This window comes from Lupinus angustifolius, chromosome LG11 (assembly GCF_001865875.1).
Source record: "Lupinus angustifolius cultivar Tanjil chromosome LG11, LupAngTanjil_v1.0, whole genome shotgun sequence".
NCBI classification, from domain to species: domain Eukaryota; kingdom Viridiplantae; phylum Streptophyta; class Magnoliopsida; order Fabales; family Fabaceae; genus Lupinus; species Lupinus angustifolius.
In genome coordinates, this window is record NC_032019.1 from 30,103,123 (window position 1) to 30,116,445 (window position 13,323).

Below are 13,323 nucleotides of genomic sequence, written 5' to 3' on the forward strand. Positions count from 1 at the left end.
TTTACCTCATGTCATAGACAAAACTAGTTTTAAATCATCTAAAACTAACTCTTTTAAACAACGATCACATAATCTAAACTTTTTGTATTCAGCTTAATCTTACTCTTCTACTCTTAAATATCATATTTAATCTAAAGGAGTAAATGACATATATTGCATACAAAGTATAATTCATAATTTATAATTTGAGGTTAGGGTTAGTGTATAATAAGAAGGTGATTACATGCATTTAACTTGTATCCAATATAAGTGTAATATTAAAGAAGTACGATATGACTCTTTCCTTTCTTTTTCATTAGGTCTCATGTTATTATATTTTATAATAAATAATTGAATTAAATATTTACATTAATTGATTAATAAATGCAAAAGTAAAAACAATTATTTTATCACCGGATTCCAAATGAAATTAAAAAACAACTTATAAACATATTTGAAATCCACTACCCTTCTCTCTAACAAGGTTCTCATTGTTCCATTATCTCACATTTGAAACTTTTCCTAAGAAAAGAAGCCATAGCCACATTCTACATAACAAGCTTTTCAACACAACCAAGGGCTTTGGATTCTCAATACAGAAGAATCCATGGCTTCCAAACACTGTTGATTGCTCCATTCTCCGATCTCAGTCGCTGCCACTGCATCAATCCGCTTTCGCTTTCGTCAAATCCCAAGGTTTTTACTCTTTCTCTTTTTTCATTTGATTTTTTGATCTGTGCGCGATATCGGTTACAAATTCGGCGTCGTTTTAAGATGTTTATTGTTTTTTTATTGGAAACCCTAGGTGCTGTTGAAATCGGTGCGGTTTTGATTTTTCTCCGTGTGTGTGTGTGGCGCCTCGTGATATTGCGTTGAAATTTTCATGCCGCCGGAACCGATACCTTGGGATCGGAAGGACTTCTTCAAGGAGAGGAAGCACGAGAGGTCTGAATCTCTAGGGTCAGTAGCTAGATGGCGAGACTCCTCCCATCACGGTTCCCGCGACTTCAATCGCTGGGGATCTTCCAATTTTCGCAGACCGGCCGGTGAGTTTTCCGTTCGTCTTATCTTGGATTTTTTTGTTCTAAATTTATGCTTCGTTGAAATATTGACGTTTGTGTTAGGTTTAGTCTTGGAAGAAATTAGTGTTAGGATGGTTTGTGATTTGTAGCATTGCTTGTTCAGATTTTATACTTGGGGAGGCCTTTTTTCTTTCATAAGCTCTCAAGCTTTGATTATAAGCTTTTTAAAATGTAAATACGATAATATAGACACTTTTTTTCTTTGTGATTTTTTTGAAGATTTGGGTTCTAGATGGTATTGGAATGTTAGGTTAAGCGGGGGATTTTTTTCTCTCAATATCTTCAGTGCACTCTTCGTGAATATGAGAATATATGCTTTCCTTGTGTTGATTTTTTCTTTGTTCTTCTCCTTTTTGTTTAAATATTGTCTGAAGGTCATGGTAAGCAGGGTGGTTGGCACGTATTGCCTGAAGAGTCTGGTCGTGGGTACGCACATTCTCGGTCCTGTGACAAGATGCTGGCCGATGATAACTTTCGACCGGTGGTTTCTCGAGGGGATGTGAAATATAGCAGGAGCAGTAGGGAAAATAGGGGATCATTTGGCCAGAGAGATTGGAGAGAACGTTCTTGGGAAACTTCTAATGGTTCTCAGAATTTGCCCAAGAGGCAACTGGATGCAAATAATGACCAAAGGTCAGTTGATGACGACATGCTAACGTATTCCTCTCACCCGCATGCCGACTTTGTAAACACTTGGGATCATCATCACGTGAAAGACCGGCATGATAAAATGGGCGATCTCAACGGGTTGGGTACAGGCCAGAAATGTGATAGGGAGAGTTCTCTGGGTTCAATTGACTGGAAGCCACTTAAATGGACCCGTGCTGGAAGCTTGTCTTCACGAGGCTCATGCTTTAGTCACTCAAGTAGCTCAAGGAACTTCAGAGTGGCAGATTCCTATGAAGGGAAGGCTGAATTGCCACATAAAAGCACAGCTGGTATTGAGTTGCCTTTAGGTGAAGCTGCTGCTTGTGTGACATCTTCTGCTCCATCTGAAGACACAGATTCGAGGAAGAAGCCTAGGCTAAAGTGGGGCGAGGGACTTGCGAAGTTTGAGAAGAAGAAAGTTGAGGGGCCTGATGAAAATTCAGATAAAGATGGTCCCATCTTGTTTACTAGTAGCCTTGAACCTTATAATGCTCTTTGTCCAAGCGTAGTAGATAAAAGCCCAAAAGTTACAGGATTTTCAGATTGTGCATCTCCCGCCACTCCGCCTTTTGTCACCCGAAGTTCCTCACCAGGTATGTTGTTGGCTTTCCATAAATGTTTATAATCCTTTTAGACCTTTGGTATCTGACTATCTGGTGAAGCAGATTTATTACTGTCAGCATGTTTTGTTTTGATAATTTTGGGGCATATAATTCTTCTCTTTTTTACATTTAAAAAAAAACTCTCTCGGGGAGTTCTGTATGTTATGAGCAGTGCATAAAAAAGCTAATCCATACACACTATTTACAAAAATTTTCCTTCTATGTATTACATGTTTACCAAATTCCTTTCATCTTGTAGAAGGTGTAGATGATAGATTATTTCTAAAAGCTTCAAATGTGGACAACGATGTTAGTAATTTGTGTGGTTCACCTGGTCCTGGGTCTCAAGATCATCTGCAGAAGTTTTGTTTTAATTTAGAGAAGTTGGATAATGGTTCATTGGCTAGTTTGGGTTCTCCACTTAATGAGTTGCTACATTTGGATGATCTGAGTTCTATGGATTCTAGTCTAGTAAGATCCACTGCAATGAATAAGTTGGTGACATGGAAAGCTGACATTTCGAAGGTATTGGAGGTGATTGAAACCAAAATTGATTCACTTGAAAATGAATTGAAGTTACTTAAATCTGAATCTGGTGGTAGATTTCCATGTCCAGTGGCAGCTAGCTCCTTGTTGGTATGCTACAATGCAAAATCTTCCGATGGACATTTTGGAGACTCTGACAGGGTTACTTGTCCAAAGCCAGTGCATATTGTATCTTCTGATGACCTTAATCATGAGAAGATGCCGCTTTCAACTAATTTTCATGGTATACGTGGTAATGGCAAGGAAGAGGATATCAATAGTCCTGGAACAGCAACATCGAAATTTATGGAGCCTCTGTCTTTGGTAAATGCAGTTTCCTTGTCTGACGTGGGTAGAAATGATACTTGTGCTGGAGACTTGGATGCTAGTCAGCCTACAGCCGTGCAATTTTTAGTTCCATGCACTCAGAGGCAAGTTGTTAGTGTATCTGCTTGTGGTGATAGTTGTACATCTATGGGGGGTGTAATGGATGCTAACACTGGTGCAAGTTTATGTTCTATAACTGAGGATATTTTATATAACACAATTTTTTCTTCCAATAAAGAATGTGCAAACACAGCATATGAAGTATTTGCTAAGTTATTGCCGAAAGAATGTGGTAATATTGAAGCTACCAGCGGATCATGCTCTCATAATGGTTCATTCATCATGGAAAGATTTGCTGCGAAAAAGCGGTTTGCAAGATTTAGGGAGAGAGTTATAACACTTAAGTTCAAAGCCTTGCATCACCTCTGGAAAGAAGATATGCGCATACTTTCTATAAGGAAATGCCGCCTAAAATCTCACAAGAAAGTTGAATTAGGTGTGCGAACTGTCAGTAGTGGTCAAAAGAGCCGATCCTCTATTCATTCGCATTTTCCTTGGCCTGGTATGGAAATTATTCTTTAATAGTTGTTGTGCTAAACATGTGCCAGTGATTTTACTATGTATTTCTCTAGATAATTTGGTCAGCTAGGAGATTGTGCTTTGCTCTGATTAATGTGGCAATGGCTATTGGCTACTTTGTTTATATAAATTGGGAAAAACATATAAGTTGCTATTTTCTTATTGGTGGCTAGATTTTGGAATGATCTAGGCTTTTCTACTCTTGGTATTTTTTCTATAGAGCTTAGTGGCATCATTTGATCCATTTAGATGACCCCACTTAGCAGGATACGGGATGGCTGTTGTAGATTTAGATACCTTCTATTCCCTGGGGTGTTCATGCATACTACTTGTTTGGTACATGTACTCCTTGGGAGCTCAGCACTAATAGATTTCTCTAGTTCACTATACTTTGTCAGCCAATAGTAGTTAATTGTGAATTGAATCGTAAATATTTGGTTCAAAAAATGTTATAGCAGTGTAGTGGATAGCGGAATGGGGGCTATATGGAAACTAAGTTAATTTTTTAAACAAAGTTCATATCCGAATTTAACATGCACACATGTAAGTTACAATATAAAATCTATGCACTGACAGTGTAATAGTTCTTTACACTATCGTTACATCATCCACCATCATTCATATTTATTACCTTTATTGAATAGTCACTGATGCTTGACACATGAATGTTGGATGATGTAATGATAGTGTAAAGAACCCTTACACTGTCAGTGCATACATAATTTTCTCTATAATTTATGTATTAAAAACACTAATATAATTATAATTATTTACAGTAAATAAATATATTATTTAAATAGTATTGCACAAATTAATAGTTAACTGTTTAAAACAAAAAAAAAACATGAGCACAATAGTTAATAATAATTAGTGCAATAACTAGAAAGTAAAGAGTCAATAGTAAAAGGATATAGAGTCTATTCCCGATTTCACGTTAAGAAAGAGTCAGTGAAAACTTCAGAAGTTGTAAATCAATCATTTATTGCAAATTGCAATAAATGCCTTCTAGGGCTTGACAGAGAAATACACTGCAAGACAATAAAGTTAGAAATACAAATGACTATAACAAATAAAATTGAAGAAAGGATTTCATGCTGAAACAGAAAGGGATTTGAAGCTGAGGAAAATGTTTACTGGACTTGACTGGAAATGGAGCGGCTTGGCCAGAAAAGGAGTGAGCTTAGCCAAAAAAGGAGTTATATGACCGAAAGGGGTGAGCTTGATCGTGAAATGCACGGGCTTCCTAAATATGACTGGGATACAAATCAAAGAAGTGCCAATGGGGAATAGTGGGTCCTCCACTTGCTATTCAAGCTGTGATGATTATGCTGCTGATCACTATGCTGAAATGTGATCCTACTGGCTTCTGGTGGGAACAGAGGCATTACCACTGTTGACACTCTGTCAGTTATGTTGTGTGGTTGGCGTGCTTACATCTTTTCATTAGTGCCGTGCAAATCAAACACTTGAGATGTTGTGTTGTTTAAGTCTTTTACGAAGCAGTTCTAGTGAGTTATATTATTTACTCATTTCTCAACTATAATTAAGAAAGAGGGTGAGCCTCAGCGCAATGGTAAGGCTGCTTGCTTGCCTTGTCACCTAAAGGTCATGAGTTCAAATCCTTGAAACAACCTCGTGCATTGGGCCACACTTTTGTTAATAAAAAATGTAGGTTCATAAAAAAAGAAATGCATCAAAAAATAAAATAAAAGAAAGAATGGCATGTTAGTGTCGACTAAGAAGTATGCTAATATAAAACACTCGTATGCTGCTCTATCTAAAGTCCTACAAGACCAACATCTTCTAGAATCTTTTTCAAATGTTTTTAGTTTTGATTCTGAAGTCGTGAGTGAACGTGTTTCATTACTTGCTACTATACCTTTTTTGTGTTCAGTACATGGATTCTTTCTGTGCGTTTCTTTGTAGATATGACAGAGGGGTTGATGAAGCTCGGGTTTATTTTATTGGCTTTTTGGTTTATCATCTTTTAGCCCGTCAATGTTGCAATTTCTTTCCATTATAAAATTTTCCGCGTATGATGTAAATAAGAGGCATAGCATGATAACCGAATATTATGGCATGTGCTTGATTTTTTTTTATTTTTATCTTTGGTTTTGCTATTCATTATCCCGAATGTAATGGTTAAGAAATAATGTATTACGTCTTCCAATAAAAAATTACTCTTTTTGGATTTCTTGAACAAAACCGTTTTATGTTTTGGCTATTCAGTTTATGGAGATTTTTCACCAGTTAATATTGCAGTTTCTTTTCATTGATAAATGTCTGACATTGTTAATTTTCAGTTTAGACCTTCAAATAATTTTTAAATTTGTGATCCTTGATGTTAAAAGGTTTTGGGAAGATGATTTTAACGAATGAAATGGACTTTCATAGTTTACCACAATTTGGTCCTATGTGGTTCGGTTGTTGCTTCACTAAAAAAATTGGTTTATTTTGGTGTCTAATTTTTTGTTAGCTTGAAACTATACTTGAACTCAGTTGAAATTAAAGGAAATACAGCTGCCTCTAAGAACTAGCACATATTTTGTCATTTAGTTTTATGCATATGTTTTATGTGGGTTGGATACCTATTACTTAGGTTAGATCTCTGGATGTTAATCAAGACTTGGCTCTTCTCTTATCATCCAAACTGACTTTGTCGCTAGCTTGGAAAAATAGACACTTTACAATAGTCCATGTGTCTAACTATATTTTGTAACGTTCTATATTTACTTTTTTCTTCTTTATATACCTTTAAACTGCCACATTTATGTATTGGATACTTATCTATAATGTTTTATATTTACTTTTTGAATTTTTATACCTTTAAAGATGGAAATATCACAATAATGAGATAAAAGTAGCATTTAATCATGTTTACAATTGCTCATTCTTACTTTTAAAACATTATTCTTCTTTTAATTTAAGATGTTGTGCTTTTATGTTCATCGTATATACATTTCATATCTGTATCATAGCCTTGTCGTGTCCTATAATCTTTAAAATTTGTCATATCCTCGTTTCTTATGTGTGCTTCCTTGGTACATAGAAATCACTCTAAACATGCATCATTGGGAAGAATTCACATAACTATGATAATGTTTCCTTATGTTTTTTTCTTGAAAGGTTTGCTACTGTGTTGTTAAAATTAGAATATTTAAGGTTTGAACCAGGTTGATGCTAAAGTACTCTGGGCTTTGATTAAGTCAGCTTCTTGATGATTTTGATCTAGAATTAGCAACCTCTATAAATGGTTGACAATAAATGCTATGTCCGCCTACAAATCTCCCTATAAATTCATCTACACATTTGGGAAAAGAGAGGATTGTTAAAAAGTCAAGATTAATTAAAAATTAATGTTTAACAAATATAATGTGGCACTTGTCAACTTTAAGTGGGTAGGAGGGCTTATAGCAAGATTTTTAGGAGGATATAGCCTTTTTTTAATGAGAAATATAATTAGATGAGAAAAGCACACAAGCGGAGGTTAAGTCATCCTTAGAGAAAGTAAAAACAAACAACTAAAAACTAGGTGGCAGAGCCATGCAACATAGCATGCTACCAACACAACAAAAGAACATGTATAGAGCACCACAGGAGGAACCTTTTCCCAAATGAAGTTTAGAGGCAGAAAGGAGTGGTAGAAAATTATGTTGTTCCATCTAACTATGTACACCTACAAACAACAATAAAAGAGCACTGGTACGTAAATTTGGCATCTTTGTGCAAGCCAAAATCTTCAAATATAGTAAGTAGTATGCTAGTCCATATGGCAAATCCAAGACTCTTGAAGGATCCTAAGCAACTTTTCCAAAACTGTTTTGCTACTGAGCAATATAAATAGAGATGAAGCCCTTTTCCGGGTCTTGAATCATACATTTTAAAGATATTAGGAGGCAAAACGGTCAGATGTTTATGCTTATAGATCATGTAATTGGTGTTAATCCTATTAAGAGCAACATTCCAGACAAAAGTTTTAACCCGTAGAGGGCTTTAGACTTCTAAATGAGTTTATCCAAAACAAAACTATCGTTGTTATTAGAAAGAGTAGAGACTCAAGAACTTAGAAAAGGATTTATTTGTGTACTGTAACTCCTTAACATCTCTATCCTGCAAATTCCTGACAAATGAAGGTTCCAAGAAGGGTTATGTTGAGAAGTGTTTGCAACATTACCTATACACCATTTTGTACTAATCTATCTCTGTTTTGCATTAGCATGGCAGTTTATTCCTTTGTTTCTTTATCCCAGCTCCATCCTCTGTTTTTCTCGTAGCTCCTTTGATTTGGTTCTGTCCTTTGCACAACTCTAGCCTCTGTTTTGCACTGGTTCCTGTTTAGCTTTCTCCAATCTTCATCCACCCTCTCTTTCTTTGGTATTCTTGCCTCTTGATGTCCTCATCCCGTCAAGAGTAATATCAGGCATCTCGGCTGCTTGCATAGAGGGCTCACTTTAGGCACTTCCTGTATGTGTTAGCTTCCCCAGGATCAACCAAGCTTGTTGTGCAGGAACTAATAGCCTCAGACAAAAAAGAACCACAAATACTAGCCAATACATCAGCTGTAACAGTTACTCTTTCATCTTGAAGACTGTCAAAACTGCCTGATCTTTCTGAACACATTCTCTGATTACCTGCAATGCTTTCCACATCACTGTATCCGCATTTGAAATCACAGTGAAACAGCATTCACTAAACAATTTCATCTTTTACCAGATGCCATTGAGATTGATTTGGCAGACGACTTCCATAGCTTTCTACCATGTTGCTTCTTAATTTTCTTAAAACAATTAGACTTGTGATTTTTAAAGGCAAGAAGCAATTTTCTAAAAATCTTTTCTGAAGTTTGTAATTTTCTCCAGGAAAACCTCTTCTGACATCCAAAGGTTGATCGTAGTCCCTACTTTCTCAGCCAGTGGATCTTCAACCAGCCCTACTAGATATATACCTTGAAATCATTTTCTCCTTCTGAACAAAATTTTGCAGTGATCTTGGGACCTTGTTCCCTCACATTGCAATCATAGCATAATCATTACCAGAAGATCATACATCCTGAATAAACACTGCCTTGTCATCGGTCAAATCAGTAGGATTGATTTTCGTGCAGATGCTCATCTGAATAAGTAACATCAAGCTCAAGCATCCCTGGTTACTTGCATAGTCGGTCACTTTCAAGCAATTCCTGACATCGTTTTAAGCCTTGAAACTTTCTTGTCCATAGTAGTTTAAAATTGTTATGACTAGCAATTTTTAGTCACTGTGCCTGTATTCATTGTTGTAGCTGCTGGGTGATTGTGATGTTGCTCTATTGTTTTTGGATGGGGACACCATGTGCTGCATTCTGTCATTTACTTGTTTTTAAGTTGAACCATGGCACCTACACTTTATTGTTGTCTGTTCTGATCTTCAAGTTTTTAGTTTTTTATTTTGATGATAACTATATTTCCTTGTCCTTTCCCCCATCACAGTTGCAGCAGGAAATCATGTAAGCTTGGTTCCAAAATCTGAGATTATTAGTATTGCAAGGAAGCTGCTTTCAGAATCCCAAGTCAAAGTTCAGAGGAACAACTTGATGATGCCAGCATTAATTTTGGATCAGAAATCGAAGTTTATATCTAGTAATGGGCTGGTTGAAGATCCCTTAGCTGTTGAGAGGGAAAGGGCTATGATAAACCCTTGGACATCAAAAGAGACTGAGGTTTTCCTGGAGAAATTTGAAAACTATGGAAAAGATTTTCGGAAAATTGCTTCTTTCCTTGACCACAAGACAACTGCTGACTGTGTTAAGTTCTACTACAAAAATCATAAGTCAGATTGTTTTAAGAAAATTAAGAAGCGAGATTGTGGAAAGCTAGGAAAGTCGTTTTCTGCCAAAACTAACTTGATGGAATCAGATAAAAGATGGAATTGTAAAATGAATGCCGCTTCACTTGATATTTTGAGTGCAGCATCAATGATGGTGGATAGCATTGCAGGTAACCAGAAAATGCACTCACGAGGTCTCCTCTTGAGGGGATTAGGTAGGATGAAAGCATCAAGGATCAAGGAGAGTATCGCTGAAAGATCAAGCGGTTTTGACTTTCTTCAGGATGAAAGAGTGACTGTTGCAGCTGATGTATTGGCTGGTATTTGTGGTTCTCTTTCATCTGAGGCTATTAGTTCCTGCACAAGCTCAGTTGACCCTTTGGAAGGTAACAAGAATGTGAAATGCCTGGAACTAAGTCCTCTATGCCAGCAACCTGAGATACCTGATGTCACTCAGGATATTGATGATGGAACTTTTTCAGATGAGAGCGGTGAGGAAATGGATCCTACTGATTGGACCGATGAGGAGAAGGCAGTGTTTCTTCAGGCTGTATCATCTTTTGGAAAGGATTTTGCTATGATTGCACAGTGTGTGGGAACAAGGTCTCAAGATCAGTGCAAAGTTTTCTTCAGCAAGGCTCGAAAATGTCTTGGGTTGGATCTCATGCACCCCATACCTGAAAATTTGGGATCTTTACTGAATGATCATACAAATGGTGGCGGGAGTGACACAGATGATGCATGTGTTGTAGAGACAGGTTCGATCATTGGCTCTGATAAGTTGGGCACTAAAACAGATGAGTTGCATTTGTCTGTCATGAACACAAATTGTGATGTATCTTATCCAGTGCAAGCCTGGAACATGTCAACCGACATAAATGAATCCGAAAAAGTTAATGGGGCAGAAGTACACCATGATCATGTAAATATGGTTTCTGATGCATATGTAATTAAGGGCAAGAGTAAACTGACAGATGATGGTAACAAGGTTGGCTTGTATAGTTCTGATGCATCTGGTTCGGTCATGGGCCAGAAAGCTATAATTATGTCAGATAGTACAGAGATTGGAAAAGATAAAAATGAAATGGAAGGTGCAGTTTCAGAATTGGCTTCTGCTACAAATATAATTGTACCATGCCACTGCAATTCTGATGCTGAGGTTTCTTCTGGGAGTCATGAAAATGAATTGGAGGGGCTAAGAGTGTCATCACCTCAATGCCTCATTGATAGAGATAATAAACATGAAGCTGCTTTAAATGCTTTAGCCTGTTCAAGATTGAGTTTTGATGTGGAAAGTCAGTCCCAGCTGTCTCTTGAAAAGTCTCATATCCCAGGATTGTCCATGGAGAGTCGTCATGTAGCTACAAACTCATTGTTGCAAAATGCTGCTACTGCTGCTCGATGTGAGAAAGCAGCTAGCCAAGATCAACTGTCTTGTACTTGTGATTTCCAGGAAAGTGGAGATACGTGCTGCCATAATTCCACCATCAATGGTGGCCATCAGCTTCATAATCCTGGAGAATTATTAGACCATGTTGAGGCTGCTAGCATCCTCCAGGGTTATTCTTTGCAAGTGCCTGTTAAGAAAGAAGTGAATGTGGATACAAGGTGCAGTGGTTCCTCGTCAGAGTTGCCACTTCTGACTCAAAAGATTGAACAAGCTGATGATCATTACAAAACAAAATTGGAGTCTTTGTCAGATTCAGAAAAAAGATCCACAAATGGTGATGTGAAACTGTTTGGGAAGATACTAAGAATTCCTTCATCCACCGGGAAACCTAATTTAACCACCAAGGGAAGTGAAGAAAATGTTACCCATCATCCCATGTTAAGCAGCAGCTCTTCTAATCTGACATTTGTAGGCCATAACAATTCTGATGGAACTTCCTCAATTTTGAAGTATGATCATAATGATCACACAGGGCATCTTGAAAATGTTCCCATCATGAGTTATGGTTATTGGGATGGGAACAGAATACAGACTGGTTTCTCATCACTGCCTGATTCTGCCGTCTTACTTGTGAAATATCCTGCTGCATTTAGTAATTATCCTGCATATTCTGCAAAATCAGAGCAACAGTCATTGAAGACATTGGCCAAGAATAATGAACATCACATTAATGGTGCATCTACTTTAACAACTAGAGAAGCCAATGGCAACAATGGTGTAACTGATGATAAGATGTGTCGAAATAGTGATGGTCCAATAGTGCAGCCATTAATGGTAGATGTAAAGCACCACAAAGATGTGTTCTCAGAGATGCATAAAAGAAATGGCTTTGAAGCTATCTCGAGATTACAGCGACAGGGAAGAGGAGTGATAAATGGTGTTGGGAAACCGGGGACTGTAGTTGTTGGTGGAGTCTCAGATCCTGTAGCAGCAATCAAAATACATTATTCCAATTCTGGTGGTCACACTGGGAGTATCACCAGAGAGGATGAATCTTGGGGAGGGAAAGAGGAGGCAGGTAGTAGTAGGTGCTCTGTATAATAGTTTTTTTTGGTCTTGTTTATTGCTCAATACAGTGATAGGGCGATTTGTTTATTAGGTGCTTGTAATATGCAGTAGCTCTGTATTTGTTGTATTGGTTTCAATACAGAAATAATCTCTGGAAAAAAGTTAGGGAGGGATCATTGCCCTTTTGGATCCCTTATTGCCATCACTGCTCTATCCTGATACTTGTTGGGAGCACCTTACGATTTTGTTAGGGTATGTTTGCGAGTTGAGTTTGTGAAGGAAAGGTAGAGAAATGGAAAGCTTTGGAGTCATCTCACCAGTTTTGCCTTGAGCTCAATGATGGTAAACTGAATATTTTCCTTTACTCACTGCTTTGGGCTCAATGATGAAATAGGCAAAGTGGTTTTGGTTATATCATATATATATATATATATGAACTTAACAAAATCGGTTGGGTTTTTTTGTATTCGTAGATCAAACTTACACCAGACCACGGCTTAGATGGTTTGTTTTTGGTGGATTTCTCCTTATTAACTACGCTGGTAGCAGAGCGTTGGGTGCCATGCTCAAGGAAGAATGAGTGTTATTGTGAATAGATTATCTGAACAGCGTGTAGCCTATATTAGTAAAGTATGAGATCGATTGTGAAATGCCCGTTGGGGATGGTTATAATGATCCATCAATATAGGAATGTGGGTTGTTGTCTTAAATATAGGAGGAACTTAGTTGAAGGTGATAAGAGTTTGGCTGTAAATTCTAGATGTTTATCCTTATTGGGAATTGCGAGTTAGATATGAATAATATGATTAGTTTTGGTATTGACAAAAAGAAAGAAAGGTAGTTAATATGAATAAGTATACTCGCATTTCTGACTAATGAGTAATTTGAAAGCCTTACAAATGAATATACTAATAGTCCTTGTGTCTTCAGATTTTGGGTCTATAATGCTTGGTTTTGTTTTCGCTCATTGGTTGCACATATCCCTCTATTTGAAGCTCTCCCTTTCCTAATAGGTGGTATCATAACCAATGATTTAGATGAGACAAGTATTATGGAGGACAATTATTTCTGAGTCCATTTAGGGGTCCTTTGATTGAAAGTCTTTCTAGTAACTTGGAAACTAAATGATATGTTTCGTTGGAGATGAAGGACATCAACAATCCAAGCTTGAAGGAGAGTATGGAGCACTCCGATTGGGAGCCGAGCTAGGTTCATAGTAACATTATCATATATACTAGAAAATACTTCTGCAGGAGTTATTACAAGTTTATATGCGAGGCCTTGCACTTATGGAAATTGTTTGAAATTTCAAGTTATATTT

At 37.2% G+C, this 13,323-nt stretch overlaps 1 protein-coding gene across 6 annotated transcripts; it reads left to right on the forward strand.

The window, feature by feature from the left end:
- LOC109360607 lies at positions 455–12,194 on the forward strand. 6 transcript variants are annotated; one of them, XM_019605626.1, is made up of 6 exons: positions 456–675; positions 785–1,025; positions 1,436–2,302; positions 2,571–3,725; positions 9,208–10,524; positions 10,618–12,194. In XM_019605626.1, the coding sequence occupies exons 2-6, from the start codon at positions 863–865 to the stop codon at positions 12,033–12,035; spliced, it is 4,920 nt and encodes a 1,639-aa protein (XP_019461171.1). In that variant the 5' UTR covers positions 456–675; positions 785–862; the 3' UTR covers positions 12,036–12,194. The 6 variants fall into 6 exon arrangements, with proteins under 6 accessions (XP_019461170.1, XP_019461171.1, XP_019461172.1 ...); XM_019605627.1 differs by having other exon boundaries at positions 9,208–10,516; positions 10,616–12,194; XM_019605625.1 differs by having other exon boundaries at positions 455–675; positions 2,574–3,725; positions 9,208–12,194.

Coding starts and splice junctions, on each gene's coding strand:
- LOC109360607 (XM_019605622.1), top strand. CDS start 863: ATGCCGCCGGAACCGATACCTTGGGATCGGAAGGACTTCTTCAAGGAG. Junction 2,303..2,570: donor CACCCGAAGTTCCTCACCAG/GTATGTTGTTGG, acceptor TTCATCTTGTAG/AAGGTGTAGATGATAGATTA. Junction 3,726..9,207: donor TTCGCATTTTCCTTGGCCTG/GTATGGAAATTA, acceptor CCCCCATCACAG/TTGCAGCAGGAAATCATGTA.